Source organism: Mesoplodon mirus (assembly GCF_964341445.2).
Source record: "Mesoplodon mirus genome assembly, chromosome: 11".
Lineage (NCBI taxonomy): Eukaryota > Metazoa > Chordata > Mammalia > Artiodactyla > Ziphiidae > Mesoplodon > Mesoplodon mirus.
Genome location: NC_138987.1, coordinates 28,076,711 through 28,104,710, shown reverse-complemented (window position 1 = coordinate 28,104,710; position 28,000 = coordinate 28,076,711). Strand labels below are relative to the sequence as shown.

At 42.8% G+C, this 28,000-nt stretch overlaps 2 protein-coding genes across 5 annotated transcripts in view; both read right to left on the bottom strand.

Annotated features, from left to right (window-relative positions):
- Window positions 1–25,296, bottom strand: part of TXNRD1 (thioredoxin reductase 1) — a 64,028-nt gene extending 38,732 nt beyond the window's left edge. Inside the window, exons 1-5 of one of the 4 annotated variants that reach the window (XM_082636690.1) lie at window positions 25,189–25,295; window positions 23,593–23,702; window positions 3,786–3,908; window positions 2,245–2,317; window positions 555–674 (exon numbers count right to left, since the gene is read on the bottom strand). In XM_082636690.1, coding sequence (XP_082492816.1) covers window positions 555–674; window positions 2,245–2,317; window positions 3,786–3,872 — 280 coding nt within the window. In that variant the 5' untranslated portion in view covers window positions 3,873–3,908; window positions 23,593–23,702; window positions 25,189–25,295. Of the gene's footprint in view, window positions 1–554; window positions 675–2,244; window positions 2,318–3,785; window positions 3,909–23,592; window positions 23,703–25,030 lie in introns of all 4 variants that reach the window. The other 3 variants (XM_082636691.1, XM_082636692.1, XM_082636689.1) reach the window with 3 other exon arrangements.
- EID3 (EP300 interacting inhibitor of differentiation 3) lies at window positions 8,100–23,585 on the bottom strand. The gene is made up of 2 exons (XM_082636704.1): window positions 22,950–23,585; window positions 8,100–22,906 (listed from the first exon to the last, which is right to left on the bottom strand). The coding sequence occupies exon 2, from the start codon at window positions 13,352–13,354 to the stop codon at window positions 12,233–12,235; it is 1,122 nt and encodes a 373-aa protein (XP_082492830.1). The 5' UTR covers window positions 13,355–22,906; window positions 22,950–23,585; the 3' UTR covers window positions 8,100–12,232.
- Window positions 25,297–28,000: the final 2,704 nt, after the last annotated feature.

Genomic DNA, 28,000 nt, shown 5'->3' with positions numbered 1-28,000 from the left:
AGTCTCACTCTTCAAGGACATAGTGACCTACGTAATTAATTAGCCAGGAAGCTGTGCCAGACCTCATTTTATTCTTCTACAGATAATGTCATCTACACCCTTCTAAAGTCAACAGATCCCTCTTCAACTTTTCTAGGGTTTCTATGGTAGTCTAAATATTTTTAATCCAACAAAACCCCCTTCTCAACAAACAACTGCCCCAAATATCAGCTCATGGAACAGACTTTTCTGGTGAGAGAAAAATGTAATCCCTTCAAAGGAAAGCAAATGTAGTTTGCACTTCCTTAGGAAACTCTATATAATTATGAGAATTTATTTGAAAGAATTCTGGTTTCCTATTATAAAAAGGTACTCCAAGTGCAATATCTGTTCTTACCATACATAATAATAGCTACAGAACTAACATGACGCAGGATAACCGCAGTGATTTTATCCATTAAAAAAACAAACAACAGAAACGACTTCCGGGTTACTTGCTAGATGGATGGCACATTGCAAGATCCCAGCTCGAACCCCTCAGAAGCACAAACGGAAGAGCAGCTTCGCCCACATACCTACATCCTCGACGTTCCACCCATAGTTTCGAGAGTCTCTGAGGGCTTGTCCTAACAAAGCTGCTTGGTGCATCAGTTTTTTAGGTACGCAACCCACATTCACGCATGTTCCTCCGAGACCTGCAACAACATTGAGAAATCAGTTTATAGCCTGTATTACAATCCTCCAAAGAAAAAGGGCAATGATTATTACTAACATCACAGAGGAGGAGATTTCCCTTCTATCCCTCTTGAGTTCTTGTGGTTGGACTAATAATAAATTTGACATAACAGATCCCCAGGAGAAAAAGAAAGAAATTTTAATTTGTGCACATGAAGGTTTCACAGAAATGGGACCTAAGAAGTAGCCAAAGCAGGGAGTTTTTATACTTTTTAGACAAAGAAACAATACATTTGTGAGAAATTGACAGGACAAAGAAACTTAGGTTTTGGGTGCCCAATTATTTAAGAATCTAAACAGAGTTTAGGCTTGGGATGAATTAAAGAGGTGACAGGTTTGTGTACAATAGGCTCCTCAGCCCCAAATTCCCTATCTTTTGTGAAAAGGCTGCCTCTCTACCCCCAGATGCAGGAAGTGCACCTTTCACGTGACTTATTTCCTGCTTTCAGAGACAAAAAGGAGAGCCAGAGTGTCCCTCTTGCACTGGCCATTTCTTAAGTAACTTTAATTCAAAATAATCAATATGCCACTGTGCATATTTTGGGGTGGCTGCCCCAAGCACCAGTGCTATTCTATTAAACATCATAATTTATTTGCTTAATGTAGCCAACACTGTTTATATGAGTTTATTCCTAAGTCTCGTGACATTTCTAAGTTCAGAGAGCCTTATAGACCAAACAGAGCAACATTACCCTAAAATGAAAATGAGCAGATTTCCACAACTTCCACATACTTCAAAGATTCAAAATTAATTGACTGCTGATAAAAATGCCAGAAACTGAAGCCTTACTTTGTGCACAACCTTACACTTGCCACCAGCCCTGTGAGTAGAACTGATAAAGGGGTTGTTGAGCTGGGCGTGGCTGGACTGCAGTGGGCCTGGGACCACAAAGAAAGTTTGGTGTATACGAGCATCTCTTTACGGAGGTGGTCTACAGTCTTCGCTGATTCTCACCAAAGGATTCATGACAACACCCCCCCACCCGCCCCCCCAAAAAAGATTTAGTACCCCTGAGTTTAAAGAACATGGTGATAACTTGTCTCTGTTAGGCAGGTGGGGAGGTAGCCAAAATGGCATGAGTAAGACTGCAAGATGGCAGTGGACTCCACAGCGAAGGAAATCGAAGCCCTCTCAGGAGAATGCTAGCCGAGTGTCATTACGGAGTGTGAGCTCCACAGGCCAGAGGGACTACACCCAGCACCAGAACAGTGCCCGACACAGAAGAGACACCTTCACAAATATTTGATGAATGAATTAGGAATTGTGACACAGTCTTATCCAGACTTCCTGCTTCTTCTTGCCTCCTTCTAATTTGAAGCAGCTGAGTCATCTTGATAAAACTTACCTATTTCAACATTTAACTGCAGTCCATTTTAACTTAGCACAAGTGAAAGACTTCCATGTTTTAGGGGGTTTTTTTCCTTATTTAATTTTTAATTTTAAAATTGGACTTTAGGGGCCATTTAAACCAACGGCCAGGGAAAAACCTGCTCCTACAAAGTCACTTCTAAGGTATTTTAAAAGCCTACCCCATCTAGTTCCAAGAGGGGTTGGAGTGACAAAATCCAGGACCATCACCTTCTTGTTATATTGGGCTGCCTCCTGGAAAACAAAATTATTAAAATGAGTTGGAATGGTTAACATGGTGGACTGGAAATGGGCTGTTGAAAACCCGTGCTATTTTTACTAAGCTATAATGCCTAAAGCATAACCAATCATTAATACCTGAGAATTTCATATACCAAAACGATTAGTGCAACTCCAAGGTAAAAGTTAAGCAATACTTAGTCATAAGGGTAGCTTTAAAGAATATGCAGATTACAGTTGCAGAACTGTCAGAGTCAGCTGGAATCCCTAGAATCCTCTTATGTAATTCCAGCCAAATGATAATAAATTAAGCAATAATCTGAAAAATATGTGGCCATTTCTAAGCAAGTGGTAAACAGGCAGTAAAACAGATATACTGATAGTCTACAATCCTTGATTCAACCTGTATCCAGTAAGACAATATTTTTATAAGTACTTCGAAGTTTTATCTACTTCAGTTTCTAAACAGAATACTGGAAAAGTTTTTCTTCTGAAATTGTCAGATTTCCTAAAATGTTCATATGAAGAACCAATGGAGAAGTTGATCATCTCTATAAGGTTTCCGAATCTATTTTAGGGGAGTGACAACAACCATCACAAGTTCATTTTGCAGAGTATCCTTTATCTTTCTCAGAGAATAAGCTTTGTGTACTTGCAACTAGACCTCCAAAGATTATTTGAAAGGACTGAGTCTATGTGTCCTTCAAAGCCACCACCACTAGAATAAAAAAAAAAATCTGAGATTACTCCTGAATCATTTACAGCAAAGCAATGCTTGATGCCAGACATTGTCCTGCTCCCAATTTGGACAGCTTCATCTGAATCGACCTTTACTGATTCATCACAAGCTACACCTTAGAGGAGGACAACTACCTCATCTTTTAAAACAAGGTGATGGGGAACAATGACAGGCACAAGGGCCCCTCACACATGGAAAATGTATCTCAATTCAGGGCCAGGAGCCGTACTCCTAATCTCCTGTATTTATACATCCTGTACTCCATCACCTCCAGGCCACAGAGTTAGTGGATACACTCTTACCTCATTTCATACACAGGGGAGGCAAAAACTTTTAGTAATTAAGCTTAAGAAATCCAACTGTTCTCCATCTTTCTATTGGGGAGGAGGTTCTGTGATTAGGGAAATCATCAAAGTGAAAACAACTAATAATTATTGTATTTATAAAGAATAAAAATATATTTATTTCTTTTCAAGCCATTTGCATGCAAACCCCTTATTATCTTAAAAAAAAAAAATCAACCAAGCTTAAAATGAATGAAAATGTGTCCCAAAATACTGGCCCCAGTATTTTTATACAAAGAATATACAGCTGAACCTGGAAAAATGTCCTTAACGTTCCCTGCCCAAGTTAACGTATATAACGTCACAAGAGTAGCTCAAACAAATTCCACAGGGAACCTGGAGAATGTATTCCGGGATGTGACTATTCTACCCATATCCCAGAACACACAAGAAGCCTTGCCTTAGCGGCTGCCAGTCCTCCTGAGCCCCCTCCAACGATGATGAGGTCATAGTCATAGGACTCGGGGAGATCCTCGGAGTCATTCATTTTCAGTAGATTTTGAAGTCTGCCCTCCTGATAAGCCTAAAGAAGAAAAACAATGGAAGTAAAAATAACTTAAAAGCAGCAACATCTGAAAAGTTTTGTGAAAAACCTTTCCTCAAAGAAAAGCAAAGGAAAAATATTGATTTACATCATAGCATGCAATGGAGATGTTCAACCTTCCTTCAAGTGGTCATCAGTAACCTGCTTTCTGTTAGGACTGTCCTAATGCATCTCCACGTCACAGATAGCTACTCTGAAGTGTCCTCACAGTACACAAAACTAAGGCCTTGATGGTCCGACAAAATCAACTTAGACCTAAATTAAGTTTGATCAGCTCTTTTTTCCTAAAATTTTTAAACTAGGCTTTAAATCAGGTTTTAAAAACATCTGTACTGTGTTTTTAATAGACCCAATACAATTTGGCAATCATTTTCACTTTCTAGTCAAGGGGAGAATAATGAGTAGGCTAAGGTCATGGATTAAGATAGGGACCTGGTAAATAGCAACTGAAACAGGTTAGCCAAATATTTAAAACTTTTTCTACATTGTTTAGGTAAAGTGTAAAATCTAGAAATTCAGAACAAAATCACTAATTGACACTGACCTGAAAAAAAAGTTAAAAGTCCCTGCTTTCATAAGACATTTTAAATAAATGGGGAAAAAAGGTTAAATAAATAAACAAGTGACCCTTAAAGCTCATTTGTTTAATCTGCTTATGTATGAAGTCTCCTATATTTAGTAGTTTCCATGTACTTGGCATTTATAATATAAACGTTAGACTTTTAATTTTAAAATATCCTTTGATTCCACTAGTTTTAAAACACATTAGTTACATTTCGTATTAGCATGGAACACTGTTTCAGTGAACATTTAAAATTATTTCTTATTTAAAAAATCTGCTAACATGAGAGAATGATTGGAAAAGTTGTTAACAAGCACACAAAAATGTTTTTCTTTTTTTTTAAGTCAAGTTTTAACCTTGGTAATCAAAAAGGCCCCCAAATTTACCAGCCCAGACTGCACATTTTTCTCCTGCCTACCATCAGATGTGGGGGACAAAAGGCAGAGCTTAGGATCAGTAGAACTGGATGCTTGGGATGTAGAAGGGGGTGCAGTATGGAAAGGTGGAGGAGGCGCGGCACCGTGGCTGCCCCCGGGCAGCGCGGCAGGTACACACCATGGCTCAGGGATTAAAGGGAGAGCACCTGGAAACCAGCAACAGCAGGGGCAAGACTGCATCACCCTGACCGTCTGTACAAAGGGTCTAACATGAGAGGCTGGTAAACAGAGCCAGTATTCATCAACTAGCGTTACGGCCGAGGCTCCTCCTCCAATGCAAGGCACCGTGGGGAGAAAAACAATTTGGTAATGACAGCCTTTCAGATCAAAGGAGCAATATAAGCCTCAGGTCACAAGCGTTCCTCTCTCTAGCTGACCTCCGAGGGGAAAGGCTGACTTGCTGTTTGAAAAGAATTAACAAGTAGATGCAGCTAGATGTTCTTCTGGAAAAATAACCATTTTTAATCTCAGCCTCATTTTATCTGCATGTATTTAACACAGACGGTGCCAAAACTCAATCACTGGCTCCCTAAATAAAAACCACCCGTTCTTGTAACCGCCTCCCCCAACACACCTACTGAAACAAAAGAAGGAAAATGCACTGTCATGCTGGAAAGCTACGCTCTCCCTCTACCAATGTTTATAAAAATCTGTTCTGTACTGAAATTTTGTATCAGACCTGGGTTCTAATGGTTCAAGTTTAAGTCAAATTATATCAACCGGGCACACAGATTTTACAAAGAAAGCAGAGTGAGCCTGAACATTTTTAGTTCTGTAAAGTAAAATCAGCAAGACAGGCAACTGAGGCATTCTGCTGACCCCAGAACTAAACATGATGTTTGAAAATTTTAATCCAACTTAAAACTGAAGTTGCTGTCATTCAACTGCAAGGAAGTGGTTGCCCACCTGAAATAAAAGTAAGATACACAATATAAGACAGCTCTCTCCTCCACAGTGTAAGGAAGGCGCACACAGATGGGGTAAGGAGGCACAAGAGAAAAATGCCCCCCATTCTCCAATTACGACTGCTAGAAATATTGGTTACTACTGACCAGAGAAGCTGATAAAGAACAGGAGTTCTCAAACTTTTAGCCTCAGGATCCCTTTAGAATCTTAAATTATTTAGAGCTTTGGTTAATGTGGGGCTTAGTATATTGGAAACTAAAACTAAGAAAAAAATTTTAATATCTTAAATATTAAAATATTTTTAAGTTATTAAAATATCTTTAAATTTTAAATATCAAACATCATTGTTAAACATAAACAATTGATTAAAACATTTTTAATTAGTGAGAAGAGTGGCATTATTTTATATCTCTGTAATTCTGTGATGACTACCTTGATAAAAGACAGTTCATGTCTTCTGTGTTCAGCCTGTTGCACCACTCTGCCTGCCATGTAGCCTCTGGAAAACTCCATGGTAGACTTGGAAGAGAATGAGTGAAAAAGGCAAAGAGCATCTTAGTATTAAAAGATAATTCTGACCTCAAGGACTTCCTGAAGGGGCTGGGCGGAATGAAGACCACATTTTGAGAACCAAGGACAGCAGTGTAAACATACGCCCCCCTCCCCACAGCAGCTGTTTGTGAGGTTTACAGATTGTATATTCTTCCATCTGCCTCTCAGTGCCTTTCCTCCACCCCACCCCTAGCAAAAACAGTGCTCCAGACTCCCCCAGAAAGGCACAACGCTGAAAGCAATTCAGATTTCTTTAAAACCTGAGTAAGTCATCTTTATTTTTCCCCCAAACATGACTCCTATCCTCTGGGCACAGGTTTTTGTTTTTTTAACTATTACACGTGAGCTCTGGTGTGGAAGTGACCTGGGTGAAAATACTTGCTCTATCACTCTCAAGGCTAGGTGACTTGGGCTCATCACCTAATCCTTGGGAGTCTGTTTTTTCCTTTTGTAAAATCAACATTCCCCGCACCCCCACCCCCGCCCCCAACTGCTGAGCCTGAGATAAAGCATATTGGCACCGTGGTTGGTAGGAAAAATCCCTTCAGTCACTAATTCTCCCTTTCCTACAAAAGGGAACCTGCCTGCCCAAGGGGCTAAGTCAAAAAGCTCTGGCATGTTTTACAGATGTTGTCCCCTGCACTTACCTGCATCACCTCTCACCTGAGATGCCCTCTTCCCATCAAATTCTGATCCAGTATATCAACTGCACGATGTTTTATTATTTTTATTCAATGTACACAAACATGTCACCCTTTCTAAAGCATTCCTTTAGGCTCTTTTACCAACATCCTAAGACACCAGCGTAAGGCCCGTTTCTTCCATTGTTTCCCTAAGGTCCCCAAACAACATTCTCCTGTTTCTTGCAACTGTATTAACACAGGTTCTCAGAGCACTTAGTGAAGACTGTTCCGCCCCTTCCTGTCCTTCAAGATTTAGCTGGAAGCCTTTACTTGACTGCGCCCAGCAGGCTGGATCCTCCTCTGATGCCCCTGCTGGCATCTTCACACAATCCCATCAACTCTACAAGGACAAGCATCTTGTCTCATTCCTGCATCACCAGTACCAACCCCACGCGCATGTGATGTTCAAAAATATTCTTAGAATAGAACACCTGGGTGATAGTTCCTACTCTGTTATGTATACTGAGAGGCTGGGCTTCAGTTCCGCTTTCTCATCCCTGAATATAAAACTGTGGGAAAACACTGAAAAAGTACCAGGGGTGTAGCATAACAGGTTAGGAGCTTGGATTTAGTCCAAATCTGAACCTGACTTTGTCACTTATGTGATCCTGGGCAAACTGCTTAAATTCTCCTGCCTGGGTTCCTTGACTGCAGTGATTATATAAACCATACGAGCTGCTGACTGCTTGTTTCCTTTGAAAACTGACTGCTGTTGCCAGCACGCTGCAGCACCCACTAGGTGATATACCTCAAGCCTCTGCTTTGGAGGATTAGGGGCCACAAAAGAAATAAAACTAAATGATGGTTTAAATGTTAAAGACTTTCTAGAAGAGCCTGGGCCCCAGGCCTATAACAGGAACTGGCAAACTACAGCCTGAGGGGCAAACCCAGCAGGCCTGTAGTTTGTTGGTTTTTTTTTTTTCCACAGCCCCTGAGCTAACAATGGTTCTTCTTAACATTTTTAAATGATAAAGGAAAAAAAAATCAAGAGCAATACTTAATGATACATGAAAATTATAAGAAACCCGAATTTCAGTATCCATAAATAAAATTTTATTGGAAAACAGCCACGCCCATTTGTTTCAATATTGTCTAGAGCCTCTGTTTTTGCACCAAGAGCACAGTTGACTAGTTTCAACAGAGGCCATATGGCTCCCAAAGCTTAAAATATTTACTACCTGGCTTTTTGCAGAAAAAAAACATTGCCAACTCCTGGCCTAGGGAAAATTTCGATCAATGCTGACAGGTGGTGCTGGGTGAAAACTATCAAACCGTAATACTGAGGTCAGTACAAATCAGAGAACTGTCTTTGTGCCCAGTCAGTGAAGTAGAGATGCTTGCTACACTACCTTCCTCCTAGGAGAACCAGGGAGGTTCTGGTTAACCATCTAGACCTGTCAGCTATCGTGTGCCTAAAATGTCTAGAGCCACAGTAATATTTAACATTCACTCTGTACCAAGTATTCTGGCAAACGGCTTACAACAGACGCCATTTCAATGTCTCCTCCCAGGGGCCACCCCGACCCAGCCTCTCAGCCACTCTCCAAGCAGTTTTTCTCCAGAGCAGTCATCACTGACAGAATTACTGTGGTCTCCCACTCTGTGACAGGCTCAACAATGGTCCCCTAACACTGAAGTCCAAACCCCAGATCCTGTGAATACATTACCTGTAAAAGAGTTTCTGGAGATGTGATTTAAGAATCTGGGGATGGGGAGATTTTCCAGGATTATCCCACGGGGCCCAACTTATTCACAAGTATCCTTATAAGAGGGAGGCAGAGGGAGACTGCATTACAGTAATCAATGTGAAGACAGGCTGCACTGCAGCTTTGAAAATGGAGGAACAGTGTATCAAGGAACACAGGTGGCCTCCAAAAAGGCAAAACAGATTTCTCCCCTCAGAGCCTCAACAGGAACCGGCTGTGCTGACACCTTGAGAAACCGATTTCAGACTTCCAACCTCCAGAACCGTAAGAAAATTTGTGTTGTTTTTAAGCCACTAAATGGTAGTTCGTTACAACAGCAATAGGAAACTAATACAGCCATTAGAGTATAAACTCCATGAGAGACAGGCAATTTTCAGTTCACCACTTTCCACCACCACCCCGCCCCCCTGCCTAGAGCTGTGCCTGGCACAGCTGTTGAGTGAATTAACAAAGTACCAATTCTAATCACTTGGTAATGGTTTCCCCACAACAAAGGCAAGAATATGAGAAAGTCACGACATCTAGACTTAAAGCGACGTGTACGAACCGCGACAGAGATGTCACCATGGGAAGGGGCAGCAGCGTGGACTTTCTGACGCTGACCTACCACTGAGTGAGGGACTAACATGAGTGCTCACAGCCAGCCCAACCTTGGGCTAGATGTTGGGTATACATCATCCCATTTAATCACATGCCATTCCCATTTCAGAAATGACAATAAGGAAACCCTTAGAGGGCTCCCCTGGTGGCGCAGTGGTTAAGAATCCGCCTGCCAATGCAGGGGACACGGGTTCGAGCCCTGGTCCGGGAAGATCCCACATGCCGCGGAGCAACTAAGCCCGTGCGCCACAACTACTGAGCCTGCGCTCTAGAGCCCACGAGCCACAACTACTGAAGCCCACGCGCCTAGAGCCCATGCTCTGCAACAAGAGAAGCCACCGCAACGAAGCGTAGCCCCCGCTCACCATAAGAGAAAGCCCGCGGGAAGCAACGAAAACCCAATGCAGCCAAAAATAAAGAAAATAAATAAATTTTTTAAAAAAAGAAACCCTTAGAGATTAAGAAACTTGCCCATGAGTCAATAATTATACCCAGGTCTAAATGATTACAAATCTCTTGCTTTTCTCACTATACCACACCCATTAATTCAAAGTACTTGTCACATACATTTTCTCATTTTATCCTTACTGTAAATTTAAGAGAACAGGTAATTATTCCCACTTAGCAAATAAAAAACCTAAAGGTTTGCGGGTTTAATAATTTGGCCAAAGTCTCCAACTAGAACGTTACAGAGGATCTGATCCCAGGTCCTTTGATCAGAGAGTGGTTCTGTCAAACAACAAAATCCTAGTTTAAAAGATTTCCATAATATTCTCCTGAAGTTCAGCTGATTTTACTGAACCTGCGAAATATAAGGCACTCTAACTATATTAGTGGGAAACCAGCAGACTTGCAGCTTGGTTCATATCTAATCTCTATAATTATCTATTGGTCAATTTTCCTTTTTTCTTCAAGATAAACAATCGCTTTAACTTCCAACTGATGAGGCAATCTATGTGTCATGACAACCAATTAAAAGTAGAAACAAATGGTCAACCTGATTTATATGTTAACAGCTATTACTTTAGAGAAGACCCAGAAGGTTACCTTCCTCCCAAACCTCCACATTCTCTGTTAATGCTTTTAGTCATCACTAAGTTTCAAATACTCCTAGTAAAGGCACTTGGCGTTTAAAGAGAGAACTGGTGGTGAGTAGACCTGAGGCAAGATCTTTTTGCTATCACTAAGATTATCTTTTCCCCAAACAGCAAAGCTCTGGAAAACCTAAGGAACCCGGTTGGTAGAGGCATGCTAAAGGGAGGATCAGAGACCAAATGATGCTTCCACAATTGCTAGATCAAAGCGTGGTAGACACTGGGAAGGGTGAGCATCCCTTCATATAAAAAAGGAGAAAAATTGACTACTTTAGAAAATAATTCGCCCAGTTTCATGAGAAGTTTCTATTTTTGCTAAAAACCTCCACTATTACTGAAGAACCTCTCAGTCTCAATCTTCTCTTGATCTCGAAGTCATTCACTTAGTCTTTGGATTTCCCTTCCCTGTACTACATTTAGACTTAGTGGGAAAGTTTATCATTACTGCTATGCAAAGCAGATACTTATTCACTTGCCAAATAAGATTTAATGGCAAGACCCCCTGCTACCAAAGATTTACTTTCTATAGGGATCAAGGAAAGCATAGGCATGCTCACTGCACCTTCAAAACTTGTTTTCTTAAAGACCCAAATTTTCAGAAGTAGCGTCCAAATAAGGTGGTAATTACAAGCAACAACACTAAAAAGCCTTTATGGTTTTATGCTAAGCGAAGAAAATGAAGAAAACTTGGATTAATTCATCATGTATTTCAGTTTAAACAGGAAGTTTCCAGGCATTTAAAGCCCTACTTAAGAAATCAAAATGGAGTTGGGAACAAATATTCAAAGCTGTTAACATGATGAAACATCACTGATTCTGAGGGACACTCCGTATCAGCAGAAATTACCAAGGGAAGCTAGGGGCCAGAGAAGAAATGAAGCAAGTACATAAAGACTATGTAACTGGATTTGTGTCTGAAATAATCTGGCAAAGGTTACCTTCTACTCCTGAGGACACTTACAGATGAGGTATGCCAATTTTTGCCCAGTATAACATTCAAATGGAGTAGTCTTCCAAAAAATCTTACAGGTCTCTCTGGAGCCATAACTTCTCACAATTCCATGTATTTGGCCTCCATATTTCTCTGCGAGACTACCTTCCTTACCTTTGACCAATTCCTACTGGCTTTTCAGCATTTAGTTGATGGCTCACCTACTACAGTAGAGATATTCTACTTTTGTTGAGTCCAATCACAGGAGAAATTATTTAGAATATGGACACCCACTCATTAATCTTACTGAGTCTTCTTTGCAATGAAGCATGGCATCTGAATTTTTTTTTTCTTACAGTATTAACGTCACTTAGGCTCTGCCCTACAGATAGTCTTCCTTGACCATTTTTTCCACCCACTCTTCCCCCCAACCTGGTCAAGAGCCCCATTTGGGATTCCTGTGGTTCCCTGGGGCAGAGGAAGCAAGGCAGTAAGTATCACAGCACACCATAACTAATTTTTTTTGGAAAATTATCAAATACCTTTTAATTTATGGAATTCAGAACTGACTTTTATTATTAAAGTCTTAAGAAGCATTCAAAAAAATTTTCCCATGAACATGCCAGTGAAACTTTTTTAGCAACAGAAGATAATGACAACTTTATAAACTACCAAGAAAAATACACTGCACAGTGAAACAACTTCTGATGTTCTTGAAAATACTTTTTCACTTTACAAGAGATACAATATGTGCTTCTGTTTGGATTTTACTCTCCCTTTGAGATGCTTAAGAAAAGCCACAAAATGTCTCCTACACCAAGAACAAAAATCTTTAGTACGAGTTTGAGATCATGGCCTCTGAAATTTCAAAAGTTGCCACGATATTTTTCCAGTCCTGTAAACTCAAAGATATAACTCCTTGTTTCCTGCAATGGGAACTGGAATCATTCCCCTCACCCACATGGTTAATATTAATGGGCTCCAATATTGGCAGCCTGTCTTGGTCAAGCCTTATTCTTGCAAAACCATCCCTTATAATGAAAGAAACATAAAATATATTCTCCACAGTACGAGAGAAAGAGTTTGGGTCAATCACAAATTCAAAATAGGACACGGGAGTATCAGGATACTTTCGAAAGTACGTTTGCAACAATCCCAAGATTCTTTCTACTTCTTTTTCTGTCGCTTCTTGACTACTACACAGGTCCAGCTTCCTCAGCTTTGTAGGCATATCCCCGTTTCCTTCCATTCTGTGAACTTTTTTCCGGTGCTCAAGTCGGGGCTTCTGCGCGGAAGTCTCTGATTTGAATGAACCGAATATAAAGTGGAATGTTTCAGCGTGCAGCATCCACGACGTTGCTTCCTTTTGTACTGTCTCCCAAAAAGAGCGAACTATATTATCATCACAGTCACTCAGCGCATCACATCCATCATCTTCCATCCAGTTTAGGCCCACAAATATAAGCAGAAAATCACAAAATGCCACCTGATTGAAAAGGCTCATGTCAGAGTTTAGCTGCTTTGCTTTTTCTTTACCCAAAGCAGAAGCCAAAACAAGAAACTGAGCGTCGAGGGCCGCTTCTCTCGTTCGACTCACTGCATCAAACAGGACATTGGCTTCTTCGAGAGCCTCGGTTAAGGACTCGCCCTCCGTGTTCACTATGTCTTCACGGTTCTGCTGGACGTTATAGATGAGCTGCCGGTACTGCTTGCGGATACTCCGGCATTTCTCCTCATCCACTAGCTCCAGCAGGCTTGGGTCGATGTCGGCTTCCCCACAGCTCAGGTCGTCAGAGCAGGCATCAGCCCCCGCCGCCGCTTCCACCTTCATCGGCTCCTCCGCCGCCGCCTCCTCCGCCGCCTGCTTCCCAGAGTACGCACCACCGGTAATGGTCACCACCGGCTCCTCGTCCTTCTCTACGACTCCCCTCAGGCAATCTTTTTCCTCAGCCATGTCGACGACCGGTAACGCTCAGGTAACGGCCTTCCCAGTGTTTCGGCCAACGGTGGAAACAAGGGGTCAGCGGGGGCGGAGAAGGACGCCTGCCCATGCGCACTAGCGGAGTCCCGGCGGCCCCGCGCCCGGCTCGCCCCCGCTCCCAGCGGCCCCGCCCCGCGGAGCCCAGACCCCTCAGTGTTCGCGAACAAGCCCCCGGCCCGCGCAGAACATGCGCGAGAATGGGTCCCGCCCCCACCCTAGAGTAACACCGCTCGGTTCAAGCGACAGCTACTATTTTGGCGTTTACTGGCAGTGTCATCTAGCTTTCAAAGAAACGCCTGGACAATCTTATGACAAAATTATGGGGGACCAAACGTCCCGTGCTTTAAAACATTTGCTATCAAATGTTGCGGCAGCGTTTTTTAGCTCTGTGATTAAAAGACTTTGTAGGGGGGGAAACTAAATCTGGCTAAATTATAAACTGCTCACAAAGCCAAAGATCGTGGCCTGCGGTATCTCCATTACAGATAGGCTGAACTCTCAGAGGGTCCATTTGCAAGGTGGTTGCTTGGAACTCTGCCTTCATTATACTAATGTAAATTGTGTTAATTACCTAGGTGGGCCCTCAAAACCTTCAAAAGCCAAATCCTCTCTAACCTACCCCAGTCGGGGGCGGGGTCACCGGGTAAGCGAGGGTCCGGACTGGCGCATGCGCGAAGGTGCGCTACCCTACCCCACTCCCACCCCCGCCCTCCGTCCCCCAGCGTTACGCAAGCGATCACTGGCGCTGCGCCACCCAAGGGTACAAGAATAAAGTGGACAGGGTCTCCACCAAAGAGCTGTTTGGAAGCTTGTCAAAAGTAAGGGTCACAGACTCCGAGTGGATAGTAAATCTGAACCCTAAAAGGTGAGAAATCTGTGAAGATTTTAAACACAATCTGTTATAAGGATATGAACGTGAATGCTGTTAAGTCGGGCGACCAATGTATGTTGGAAAAATACACCCCCTAGTTCACTAGGAAATCACGTACAGTTGGAGAAAGGGCTCAGCTCATCAGTCACAAGAGGGGAAGGAGAGAGGGAAGGAGAGGGAGAGAGACCACCACATTGCCTCTGAAGCTCCGCTTTCAAGGCACCAGGAAGTATATTGGCCCTACCTTCCCTCCTATGCATCTACACTGGTTCATTTTTCTTTGACATTAGCATAAAGTTTCTTGCAAATACATGAACAGCCAAGCCTCATGTTAAGTTACTTCAAAATAGTTATATTACTCTTCGTTCACCATTATTCTTTTAAAGTAGGGGTAAAATTCAGAAAGAAACATGCATTTTTCAAAAACAGCATGCAGGGGCTTCCCTGGTGGCGCAGTGGTTGAGAGTCCGCCTGCCGATGCAGGGGACGCGGGTTCGTGCCCCGGTCTGGGAGGATCCCACATGCCGCGGGGCAGCCGGGCCCGTGAGCCATGGCCGCTGAGCCTGCGCGTCCGGAGCCTGTGCTCCGCAACGGGAGAGGCCACGACAGTGAGGGGCCCGTGTACCAGAAAAAACAAAACAAAACAGCATGCAGTACTGTTACTTGTGCATATACATTACCCTGCCCTATTAGACTGTTAGCTTCCCTAAAGCAAGAATTTGGTTATAAATCTTCCAAGCAAAGCTATTTTCACATGGAGGCATTTAAGTATGCACACTTGAACGTGTAAGCGTAGATGAAAACCTTTGTTCCAGCACCTACTGCCAACTTATTTGGAGCAAAAGATTTCACAGATTAATGGAAGAAACAGATCTTACACATTGACAATAAGTTGGGACTTCCCTGGTGGCGCAGTGGTTAAGAATCTGCCTGCCAATGCAGGGGACACGGGTTCGAGCCCTAGTCCAGGAAGATCCCACATGCCGCAAAGCAACTAAGCCTATGCGCCACAACTATTGAGCCTATGCTCTAGAGCCCGCGAGCCACAACTACTGAGCCCACGTGCCTAGAGCCTGTGCTCCACAGAGAAGCCACCGCAACAAGAAGCCCGTGCACCGCAACGAAGAGTAGCCTCCGCTCACCACAACTAGAGAAAGCCCGCACGCAGCAACAAAGACCCAACACAGCCAAAAATAAATAAATTAATTAATTTTTTTAAAAAAGTAAAGCTGACTGCTTTTCAGAAAGTCAGCCTTATCTCTTCTCTGAAATGAAGAAAAAGCAAGAGAAAAACAAAGCTGGGGACCAGGATCATCAAAGGGCCATATTTTACCCCCAAGTCTGGCCAATTACAAACTAATACTTACCTGTTTTAAATCTTTGATGAAAACACATAGTTCCAAGTTCCAAGTCCAAAAAAGTTTGCTTTTATAGTTAACCATATTCTTGGGAGCTTCTGATATCCATTTCAAATTCAATAAAAGCGATTTATAAAAGAACTCCAAAAGATAAGCCAACCTTCCCACCCTAAGGTGCCTATTTTCTCCTGGCTCAGAGGATGGAAAACAGATGGACACCAATTTGCTCCATACAGAGCCTTTCTTCAAACAATTTTTAAATGCCTTAGAAAAATAAATTAATTCTCCCAACCTACTTATAAAGTATTACTAATATATAATTTATAGGGATGTCACAGGAGATAACAGCCCACACAACTTGCTCGGAGCAATAGCACACATCGAGACCAGCATCATATTACTAAGTTGTGATTTTAGTGCTGAATTTATCCTCTGCTAGATCCCTGCTCATAAGAACCTTGGTAACATGTAACTTAGGTCATCCTCAGAGAGTCATACTTGCATTATACTCTGCCTTTTAAAATCTGCCTTTAGAGTGCAAAGTTTAGATGTGGCTACAAAATAAAAATCTCAAATCTAATGATTTTCCCTGATCATTTGAAGAATGGGACTTCTACACTTGTGAATCCTTAAGTTACTAAACGGTGATTTTCTAACCCAAGGTCCAATTACTAGTAATAATTATATAAATGCAGCTTAAAAAGAATGCACAGCAATACGTAATTTGTTATACCAGTAAACTTCTCTGTGACTCTTAACAGAAGGCAAAAAGTGCGAGTACTACAAAGAAATCACTGAAGTCTACCTTCTTCTTGTGGTAAGACTAGTTCAGGTCCCTTAAGACACAACTTGGCCTCCAAAATAATTTAGCTTCCCTCTTCCCCCTTTTTCTCTTTCAGGAGTTGCTGCTAAAGGCTCCATAGGGCCTCCATTTCCTTTCTTCTTTTCTTCAGTTTTTTTCTCCAGTATTATTATTCAGTCCCTTTGCTAGGAGTTCAGATTCATTCATTCCAAGCATTCTTAAGCTCTTTCCCACAACCCCTAGTGTTCAACACAAACATGGTGGTACGGATGAATGTTATAGGTTATAGGTCTCTCTATGGTCAAATTTTAAAAGTCACATAGGACCCACTATCTTTTCCAGTGGGGTTTTACTGCCTGATTAATCTACAACCAACATATTGAAGAGACTTCTGAGCCAAAGCCAAGAACCAGTCAGGTTTGAGTCCCGCACTCTAAAAGATATGCTTATCCTGCTGTTAGCTACCTCCTGACACTTTTCTGTTCCTCCTTTCACAGCAGTTTTTCTCCCCTCATCCTGCCAGCATATTGATTTAATACTGAGCTGTGAAGAGATGTGGTGAAGGCCTAGCTTGATTTGCTGGATGTTAGGTATATGTTCTCTTTCATCTGAATTTCCTTTAAGGTTATGTTTGTGTGTGTATATTTTTGCTTTGTTTGGCTTTTCAGTATTAAAGGTAAACTTTCCAATGATCAAGGCAGATATCTGTGTTTTTTAAATGAGTTTCTGAAAAGACCATGGACAGTAGAAGGAGGCAAACCTGGGTTCCAATCATGACCTATTAGCTATTAGCACTACCTTAGGTTGCTTAACCTGTCAGCCTCCAGTCTCCTCATTTGTAAGATGAGAATACTACTACTCACATCATAAAGTTACTGTAAGTATTGAATGAATGAGAATTACGTGATAGATCTGACAATATTTTCAACTATTGAGCAGGTACTTAAATCTTCAGTTATCCCAAAGATAGCAAGTGTTTAATAAACCTTAGACACTAAATAGGAAAAAAAAAAGTGTATACAAACCAGTAGCTTCACTCCTGGGATGTTGTTTTAGGAACAGAAAAATATTTTAAAGGCTAAATATCCATAAGGAAGACAGAGAAATATATCTCACTAAAATAATACCAGTGAAATGAAATTTGTCATCTAATAAAATTTAAAAACCTACTAAGGCTTCAACTAATGGAACTGTGTATAACACTTTGAAGGGTAAACCACTCTACTAGAAATTCTGAATCAGGGCCATGAAGAGTCTGAGATTATATGCAAAATTCTTTTTTTTGGAAAATTTATTAAATTTAATCAGTGTGGGTTTATTTAAATTCTAATGTCAGTTAAATTGCATAGAATTTTTTTTTTTTTGGCTGTGCCACGTGGCATGTGAGATCTTTTTTTTTTTTTTTTTTGCGGTATGCGGGCCTCTCACCACTATGGCCTCTCCCGTTGCGGAGCACAGGCTCCGGACGCACAGGCTCAGCGGTCACGGCTCACGGGCCCAGCCGCTCCGCGGCATGTGGGATCTTCCTGGACCGGGGTACGAACCCGCGTCCCCTGCATCGGCAGGCGGACTCCCAACCACTGTGCCACCAGGGAAGCCCGGCATGTGGGATCTTAATTCCTCAACTAGGGATCGAACCTGTGCCCGCTGCAGTGCAAGCCCAGAGTCCTAACCACTGGACTGCCGGGGAATTCCTGCACAATTCTTTATGTATATTTTTCTCATAAATGGCTCCTTGGACTTCAGCAGATTCTTTGTAAAAACCTGGTATCTAAAAGAGGCTTTGAATTAACTGTTCTATTCAAATAAGAAGGCTTCACTGTTAGTTGAAGTAAAAGATAAAATGACAGTCAAGCCCCACAAAATAATTTGGACCTGCCCACTGAAATACTTTAGAGTATATAAAACCTCCACCCCTTGCTCTGTGGTTGAAAGTCATATATTTAACTGACACTTCAGAAAACCAAGTGCTGGCTGACTTGCCAAGCCTGAAGAAGTAACATAAACAAGGGTGTGAGATGAGAATAGAACGTTTCCCGTGTAAGAGCCACTACCAGCTCTCTTGGGACACCTCAGAAGTCAGCAGTGATCAGGAGCATCATTCTGATAGACTAAGGGTAGGAAAGCACTGGGATTCGGCTTCTAAAGGAGGCAGCCTTGAAAAATCTCAGCTCTGGAGCCCTGGGTTAAAATCAAAACTAGTGCTTTCTTAGGAGTTTGAGTTTCCTCTTTTGTAAATGTCTTCTATCCGATGTCTTCTCTGTCATACAGAGCGGCCACGACTCTTTGTAAAAAATCATATACAAACACCTGTTGACAAAGGTATTTTAAAATATATACATTGCCCTACAGACTTGAGTTAGAGATAACAAAGACAGAGCCTAGCTCAACATCGAGAACGCAGGGGCTCAATAAACAGTAGCTAAATAGACACAATGTGACTTTCTTCTCAACTGACCTGGACACAGCTACATAAACTGAAGATGAACAATGCCGCTATCATACAGCTCTTTTAAAAGTCTGAACTGCTTTATATGCTGCCTAGAACCTCTCCTGAACTATTATACTTCGGGCTTAATCGCTAACAGAGACAGTCTACTTTCACCAAATCAGACACCTTGTAGCTAAATCCCTCACTGAAGTCAGTCCTCCGGCCCTACCGTCAACCATTCATTCCACAGGTATTTACTGAGTGTGTACTAGGTGTTAAAATAACACATGGAAGATACAAAGATAAACCATTTTCATCCTAAAGGAGGGTATAATTTAGCAGGCACAGAGGAATGCAGTTCCACTCAGCAAGCAAGCTATGCACAAACGCCAATTTGCCAGAGCTATGCTAGGAATACCAAGATTTGCATGGGCTCAGCCATGAATCATGAGCACACAATCACACCAGGGAGATCAGGCACGCATCCCAATAGCGATAACACAGAGCCAAGGGCCAGAAGTGTGAGAACACCAGAGTGAACTTTACAGACAGGCCTGCGCCCTATCCTGGCTCTGCTGCTTTACTAGCTGTGTCATCTGGGCATACTCCTTAAGTTCTGAGGGCCTCCATTTGCTCATGTGTAAAACTGGATAACCCCACCTCCTTCACAGGACTACTCCTGGGAGGATTTCAGTCAACTAGGTACCACAGCATTTAGGGGCTAGCACACAGCAGACGTTCAATACATGGTAGCTGCTATCGCTGACAGACATTCGTTTAAATATGTGATGAGCTCTAAGGCAGATCTAGAATCACAGGCACAAGGAGTAAGTCTAACTCTTCACTTCTGATATTGGCAGGACTCCTCCTTTCCCAGAGACAGGGATTTGTGGGAGGAGGGAGAAACCGGCGAATCTGGCCTTGTACTCTGACACAGGTAGGCAGCTGGAAAAGTGGGTCTGAGCAGGAAGAAAATGAAGAACAGAACAAAAGAGGGAAATTTTAGGGACCACAGCTCCAACAGTATTCCCACGAGCTTCCAGGAGAGGTAAAAGGGGGCAGAGCACGAGCTCCCCAGAAAAGCAGGTCGGGGCCAGACCCTGGGGGACACAGACAACCAAGTTAGGAAATACATACTCATTCTGGATGCAGATCTGGGGGCAGCAAAGAGGCCGTCAGGAAGATGGTTCTGCAGCAGATGGACTGGAGGGGCAGGGAGATCAGAAGTGGGCAGCCAGTTAGAGACCGTTTAGGTAGGAGGCAACAGTACCTGAAGCAGCCTGGGCAAAAAGTTAACAGAAGAAGTAGGCACCTGGGTGGGAAACAGGCCCTGGTAAATGAACAGACAGGAAAGGTGAGGGGAAATCTGAAGCCTGGACCAGAAGAGTGACACCACTGTACAAGGGCTGACAGACAGAAAAGAAGAGGTTTGTGCTGTCACCTGGTTAAAGTGGGAGAAGGCACTGGGTCTCACCATGCATTCACAGCTAGTAAAAATTTTACTATATAATCAGCACCAAACAAATTTATTTGCAGTACTAACAATCTATGCCTCTTGTAAACACTGTTAGTCCTTACTCTTACCTTCTTAAATAAACCACAGTCAAAGCAGTCCTTCAATTCTCCTTAGGCCTCAACCTTAACTAGGCCAAAAAGCACATACACTACTAATCTCCCCGGAAGGGATTATCTGAGGACAGAATCAAGTTTTCCGCCCGTTTTGGTACAGCATTAAGAAAGAAAAGGAATGGTCAGAGAGTTATTAAATTACCACTCATTTCCCGATGTCTATTCAGTTAGGAGTCTGGTTTCTGGTAACTTTTAGAAGTTAGGCTTGAAAGGAGACCTGCCTGTTTCAGTGCCTACCCCGGGCCCAGAACGTGGGGGCCCCCAGCCTGACCACAACACCATCACCTCTGAGCTCCTCCCACACTGGCTCCATAATTCCCTTGGATGTTAATCATGCACCGCTTTGTGTCGTCCTCTCTCCTATTATTGCCTGGAAGAAATTAAGTCCCATGTTGCAAGTTTTAGTCTTAATCTCCCAAGATTATTATCTCAAACTACTGAAGTCTTAACTATGTCTGGCAGTTTGTATTCCAATAAGCACTTTTTCACTCACTTTGCTTTACCTCTCAATACCACCGACAGGCATTCATTCTATGAGTGGTTTCAAAACTCTGGAATCCTGGAGACACTGATTTACATATAAGAAAGAGTCCCTGTGGGAAAATTTGCAAGCTTACTCTTAAGAACTAAAATGTTTATGAAAGCCGTATGTCTTTGTGCAACAGAAACTAGATTCATAGTTCTTAGAATTTAGTAGCTAGCTAGTGCTAATTTCACATGTGAACATACGAGCCCTGACCACAGATAGCATAGTTCGCCATTTTTCTACTCAGGTAGAAAGTGTTACTTGCCTGTTGAGTTACTATTTGCCATCTTCTAACTAACACCTTTGAGGTATTAAATAGTAATCTTTTGTTTGGTTTTCCTCGATTCTAATTATTTAGCAACTAATCGTGACCAAACTACCTTATACATTAAAGTAAGTCTCAAACGTGATATTTATCATAAGAATTACCCGAGGAGGCTTGTTTAAAATAAATTAAAAGGCAGAACCTAGCCCCTTCCAGAAGGTTCAATGAACAAGATCTCAGGTAAAGCCCAAGCATGTGTGTTTAACAAGCACTCCAGGGGACTCTGTGCAGGTGGTCCATAGTCTACAGTTTTTTGAAAGGCACTTCTTTAAAGCCTTCATCCTATAGGCAGTCATCTAAATTTATCAATTCCTTGTAGTAGGGCTGTACTCCCTGGTCTTCCATAGTACACTGTGAAAACAAGGTAGGTTTTGCCGCTGCTGCTATTTATTGAGGAGAAAGGAAGACAAAGGAAGAAACAATATTAAGAGGAGAAAAGAAAAGCACATGTTTTAACGAGCTCCCTCCCTCTCCATTATTTCGGTTGCAACTAAAGCAGGAAATCTTAACCTTTTTTAAGGTGTGGACTTCAGGATTATTACACTAATCCTATAAGCACTCAATTCTCCACTAAATAAATGCCTTTCTCCACTCAAACCCAATGTTCCCTAAAGAATTTCAAGACCTACCATTTAGTCCCAAATGTGGGCAACAATTATCTAGAAATTCACAAACATTTCAAAGCAGTAGCCTTACCTTGTTGTGTCTTCTTCCATATCTTAGTACTCATTAAAAACCAAAAATATATCAAATGATACAAAGGAGAGTGGTAAGTTTACTTAAAAGAGATGTACTAAATCATTTTTTAAGATTTAATTATAACTTGGTGGTAGGCTTTTCATTCATGGCATTGCACCTCACTAAATGTCTGAAATTAACTATGATCATATAGAATTGAGAACATCAGATCTTACCAATAAAGTGGGTGCAAAGCTTATAAAAAAGTGATTTTACTTTTTACTCTCACTGGTGCTAAAACTAGGACCATGTGTAGAATTTATATAAAGATCAAATGCCTATACAGCTTTCTAAGTGCAAATTTATGACACAGGCAGAGAAAAGATCAGACAGGAAAGAATATTAACAGGACTTTGTCTCATTTTACTTGCAAACTAAAGGTCTGAGTAACACAGTGTATTTTATATCAAGCTAAAAGCCTTAATCTCCTTTAATTATTTTCCATTAATTTACTATTTGTCTTTGAAGTCTATCTCCACTTCTTATACCCATTCTTCAAAAAGGTAATAAGTAAGATTATTTTAAAAGAAAAGATAGAAAATAAAAATACAAATTGTTATAACCTTCCTAAACACACGCACATCTAAATACATTGTTACATTTAACTGAGGCCTCAGGCTTACTTCTAAGAAGGCAATGTTCAAGTATGAGATCCATTTCTTAAACATTACATTGATACAAACAGACAAGGAGGACAAAAAAAATCAGCAAAAGTTAAAGCAGATGTGTCAAGGTGATGGGATTCTGAGGCTTTCTAACCTGGTCATCCACGTTGCATATCCCCCCCTAAATGTGCACCCAGCCTCCCAGCATCTTGCCTGTATGGCAGGCCATGACCCATCCAGCTTCCCAGCATCTTGCCTGTATGGCAGGCCATGACCCATCCACCCCTCTGTGGATGGTCCTAAGGGAGGACTGCCACCACACCCACCACCACCCAAAGGAAAGATTTCTTTCTCTTCTTTCCCTCTACCCAGTTGTTAACTCTGGGCTAGAAAAGAAATACGAGATACCTGAAGGGAAATGAACTCACTCTAGGAGCTTGCTGGTTGCTCTTCCCTGAGCCTGGGGTTTCTGGGTTTCCCTCCCGGAGAATTAAAGAGGAAGACGAGAGGGACGGACAAAGATAAAGCATTTCCTGACCCACTTTTCTCAGTACTTCTCTAAACGAATCACTTTCAGCAGTTTACACTGCTGCTAAAAAATTTTAAGTTATTTGGATTTACTGGGAAGAAAAGGAAAAGGACACTTTAAAAAACCTATTTTAAAAGATGAAAATAGGCCGTCTGCCCTTCCAGGCGTCCCACTTCTGAAATGTGTGTCTCATCCACGTCGATTAACACGTGAGCTGGCCCCCACGTTCTCTTTGTCGTTCTCTTTGTCGTTTGAAGGTTCGCTCACAATCACCCTGGCTTTGAGACCACGACCGGATCGATGCGCTCACAATCACCCTGGCTTTGAGACCACGACCGGATCGATGAGCTCTTTCGCAGTTCAGGCAGCAAAAGAGACGTTAAGGTCCCCCACCTACCTTCAGGGTTGGACCGTGGCCGCCTAGCTTTCTCCGTTTCACAAATACAACGGGTACGTCAGTTTCCCAGGTCAGTTCGCAGAGCGCTCCCTCGAGGCCCCGCCCGTTCTCTGTGGCGCAAAAGCAGAGCGGATCCGGTCAGTCTTTCCGCCCGGGGCCACGGCGGGAAGTGTGCGGCGGGGGCGGGGCTTCCGCGTCCCAAACTGCATTCGCCCGGGTGACCGCCCAGGCCCCAGCCCCGGCCCTGACCTTGACTAAGGCCCGCCACCAGCTCGGTCCCGGACCGGCTCACCTACACGCGGGCTGGAAACATGGCCTCGAGGCCAACTACAAACCCCACGATTCCGGCCGGACTGGAAGAAGAGCAAGTCTCACTAAAATACACGTCCCACTTTCCCAGTATGTCCGGAATTCAGAAAAGCCTCAAAAGCAAGCTTAAGGCACAATTATCTCAGCTTTTATAAAACACCTCCCAACTTAATCTTCCTTTGAACTCTGCATCGTATACACAGAATGCCAAAAAACCAACTTCCAAAGTTTCTCTGAAATTTGAAACCTCGAGGCAAAATTAAGAACACTGCCCACTTGGGGTGCTTTTATTAGAGAACCTTGAAATAATACAGCAACACCCTCAATGACACGCTGGGTGCAACTGGTCCAATTTTACAAACGGGCGAACTCAGGTAGAGAATGAGTCAGTGAGAATTAAAAATAGACTCTAGTTATATTGACATCAGGTCCATTCATGAGACAAAAACCACACCAGCCCCCAAAGTATAGCTGTTTGACAATAATAATAGCAGCTAACGATTCTGTAGTGCTTTGCATATGTTAATACTTAATCTTCATAACTACCCTGTTGAAGTAGGTCCGATCAGGTCCATTTCACAAATAGGGAAACTGAGGCACAGAAAAGCTTCCCTACCCAAATTCAAGCAGCTAGTTAGTCAACAGCAGAGTCAGGATTCAAACCAGGCAGTGCAGTGTAGCCTTTAACCCCTACCCTGTACTGCCTAATACAGTGAGAGAAGCACCGGTTCCTCTTAGTCGTCTCCTTTAACAGCCTAGGGAAAGTCACAGGAGTCTAAGCCTTGGTCTCCCCACTTGAACACACGGAGACACACGTGATTTGCCAATCTCTCACAATTTCTGAGGATTCAGTGGTGTGAAAATTCCTCGAAAGGCATCCTTTAATCGTTATACTCGCTTAATGCTGACAAGGCTCTGTCAATCTACTCATCATATTATCACCTACATTTCAAGACTCGTGCATTAAGAAATGATACAAAAACCATTTTCTCCGATATTCTGCAAACCGTCTCTGTAAAGAAGAGCTAGAGACAGGAAACCACCAGCCGACAGGGGGCCGGTCTCACCTACCAACACGCCAAGCTTTCACCGACCCGGGCGAAACAATGAACACCGCCAAGAAGCTCACCCGACTTAGAGAAGCCTCGGCCCTATTCAGACACGCGTTCAAACGTCTCCCCTTCCCCTGCATCCACAAGGCACCCGGCAGGAGGATGCTCTCGGCCCAGAGTGCTCACAGCCCAGGGGCTTGGGGCTTCCTCCGTTTTCAGTAAACCCGAAGCTTACATGAACGCGAGTCTTTGGGCACCAGGCGCTCCTTCAGACGTCCCAGCACCTGCTGCTCCGGTGCAATGCGGGACTGAAGCAAACTGAGGAGAAGGGGCTGCGGGTTCCCAGTAGCTCCGAGAAGCCACGCCCTCCTCGGACTGGGCGGGCAAACCGCCAGAGTCAGAATGACAAAGCAAAAACCCACTCTTCGTGCAGCACTGGCAACTAGGCTGACGGGCTTAGCAAAGTGGGATCTCGTAATTGGGTGACAGCACATGCTCACAGCGCCCCCAACCCAAGAAAGGAGCAAAAACAATTTAAGGAATGTTTGGAGCCGGAACCAAAAGAGTGTGCCTTAATTGAACAAAACTGGACTATGCCCTCGGGCAGTGACTCCAGAACTTTGCTACTGATTGTAATCATGCGAGGATCTTCAAAAACACTGACGCCTGGCTCCCACCCCCAGACATTCTGATGTAATTGATATTGCGTGCGACCTGGCCATCCGAGGTTTTTAAAACTCCCTGGATGATTCTAGTGAACAGCAGCTTGGGACCCACCGCCCTAAAGTAATGGATTAGTCAGTCTGGCGATTCCCTAAAGGAAGCGATTAGGCTTAAAAAAAAAAAAAAAAAACTTCTAGTCCATCCTGACTAATTCTGAAAAGAAGTGACAAATTTTCACCAACACATAACTTCGCTTTATAGTACTTCCTCCTTATCCCACTCAGATTTTGGTTCGTCATGTTGTTGAAGGAAAACTGAGTATATTTAACTCCAGCCATGCCAGGCACCTGCAGGCACCTGCCCAAGTGAGCCACACTCTCTCATACGTCCCTGCTCTTACTCACATTCTTCCTCAGCACCTTGTGCTAGTACGTGGCTATGAATATTTGATGAATAAGTAAATAAATGAATGCCTTTCCCACTTCTTTGTCTGGATACTGCCAGACTGAAACACGCTCAGGTTGCTGGTTTCTCAAGGCTCCGTGAAGCCACAATTTGCTCCTTTTGAGTCCCCTCCCAGGTGCAAGGCAGAGGCTTGTTGCAGCCTCTCAGTTTCAGAACGCGTACACACACACACACACACACACACACTCTCTCTCTCTCTCTCTCTCTCTCTCTCTCTCTCCACATTGTGGGGGAGGGAAAAAACCCTTTAGCCTCCTAGGTTCTTCTAGTTGGTCTAAGAATTAAATTGGCATGAGACACATTAACAGGAGAAAATCAAATTTAATTACATACGTAGCGGAGCAAGATGAGAATATGAGGTCCAAGGACAAGTTAGGCGACTGAAGCTTGTATACCTTCCCAGAGAAGGAGAAGAGGGTAAGTGTTTGGGACTTCAAAGGGAAGGCAACTTACAGGAAGATGAAGATGAGCAAATGTTTGATAAACAAATGTTTGCTGGGTCATGCAGACACAATGGGACCCAGAGAGGACTTGGATCAAACAGGCCTTGCTGAGTGCCCCTAGTCTACCACACCTAGTTCATGGTATACTTTAGTTTTCTACCGTGATAATTGTTGTTCCTGAATAGGCCCTTTAGGCAGTTAAGGGGAGAAGGTAGAAAGTTCTTCCTGAGGTTTTGTTTCTTAAAAATAATCAGCCCCAAATCATCCTCAAACCAAAGAGACACATTTGGGGGTGGAAGTTTTGTTCCCCTACAAGATGCTAAACTGACACTCTCCCTGTTTGATGGTTATTTATGTGAGTGCCTAACCTGATTCTGGGGTCCTTAGAAGAGATGATGGGTCTAGCACGTAGGTGTTCAGGAAACAAGATGACTTAGGAAGCAAAGAATGAAAAATGTGACGGAAAGACAGCTGGGATTAAGGGAGAGAACTTTCCATTTACTCCCAGCTGCTGTGCCAAGCTTTGTACTAACCAGTTTACGTGCCTTCTTTCATTTAATCTACACAAAACAACCCATGAACTGGCATCATAACTCCACATTCTTAAACATCTATAGAAGCTACAGTTTATTGCAAAAGCATGTCTTAGGATACAGAGGGACTTTAAAATCATTTAACTTAATGTGCTAAAAGCAAGTGATAAGGGTTGACTTCTAAGAGCCTTCTGGGACAGATAGGTCCGAGTTACCATAGTTAACATTTTCTAATGGCATTCCAGAAAAGGCTAGATAAGGCATTTTAACTTCAAACTGTTCTTAAGTGAGCAGATTATAGCACAAATCCCGAGAGTAGCTCCATGTAGTTATTTTTTAAGTTAAAAAAAAATCACCGTTAAAAAAAGCTTCACTTTCCTTTCAAACCATTCTTGCTACAGTTCAGGGCCCAGATGCCTTACCCTTGTCAGGAAATAGAACTCCTTAGTTCTATTTAGTTGCTGGTCAATGGAAGAATAGCCGCTCGCTGGCACTCACACCCCCTCCCCCATTTCTCATCATGCAGCATTTGTTCTAGTGGTACATCTTGCATCTCTTGACTGGGTTCATGTTATTTCTCCTGCCTAAAATTATCTTCCCTCCCTAAGGGCCTACTCCCTCAAAGCTCATCTGAAATGTCATCTCCTGTGGGAGGGCTTGCCTGATTTCTACCCTGAGTTTATCACTCCTTCCCTCTTCTGTGTCCCCAAACACCTAAAATAATTACAAATCATCTAAATCCAAGAGAGTTTTGAGAAGGCAAAACCCTGCTTGATTTATCATGCCCTCCCAGAACCTGTTATATATAGTAAGTATGCAGAAAATGCTGGAAAAGACCCTCTGTTCCTGAGCTGTCATCTAAGGACACTATTAACAGGTCCATGCAGGTGTTCAATCAAGGGTCCTATTGCACTAAACTACCATTCCTCAATAAGTCTTTCTC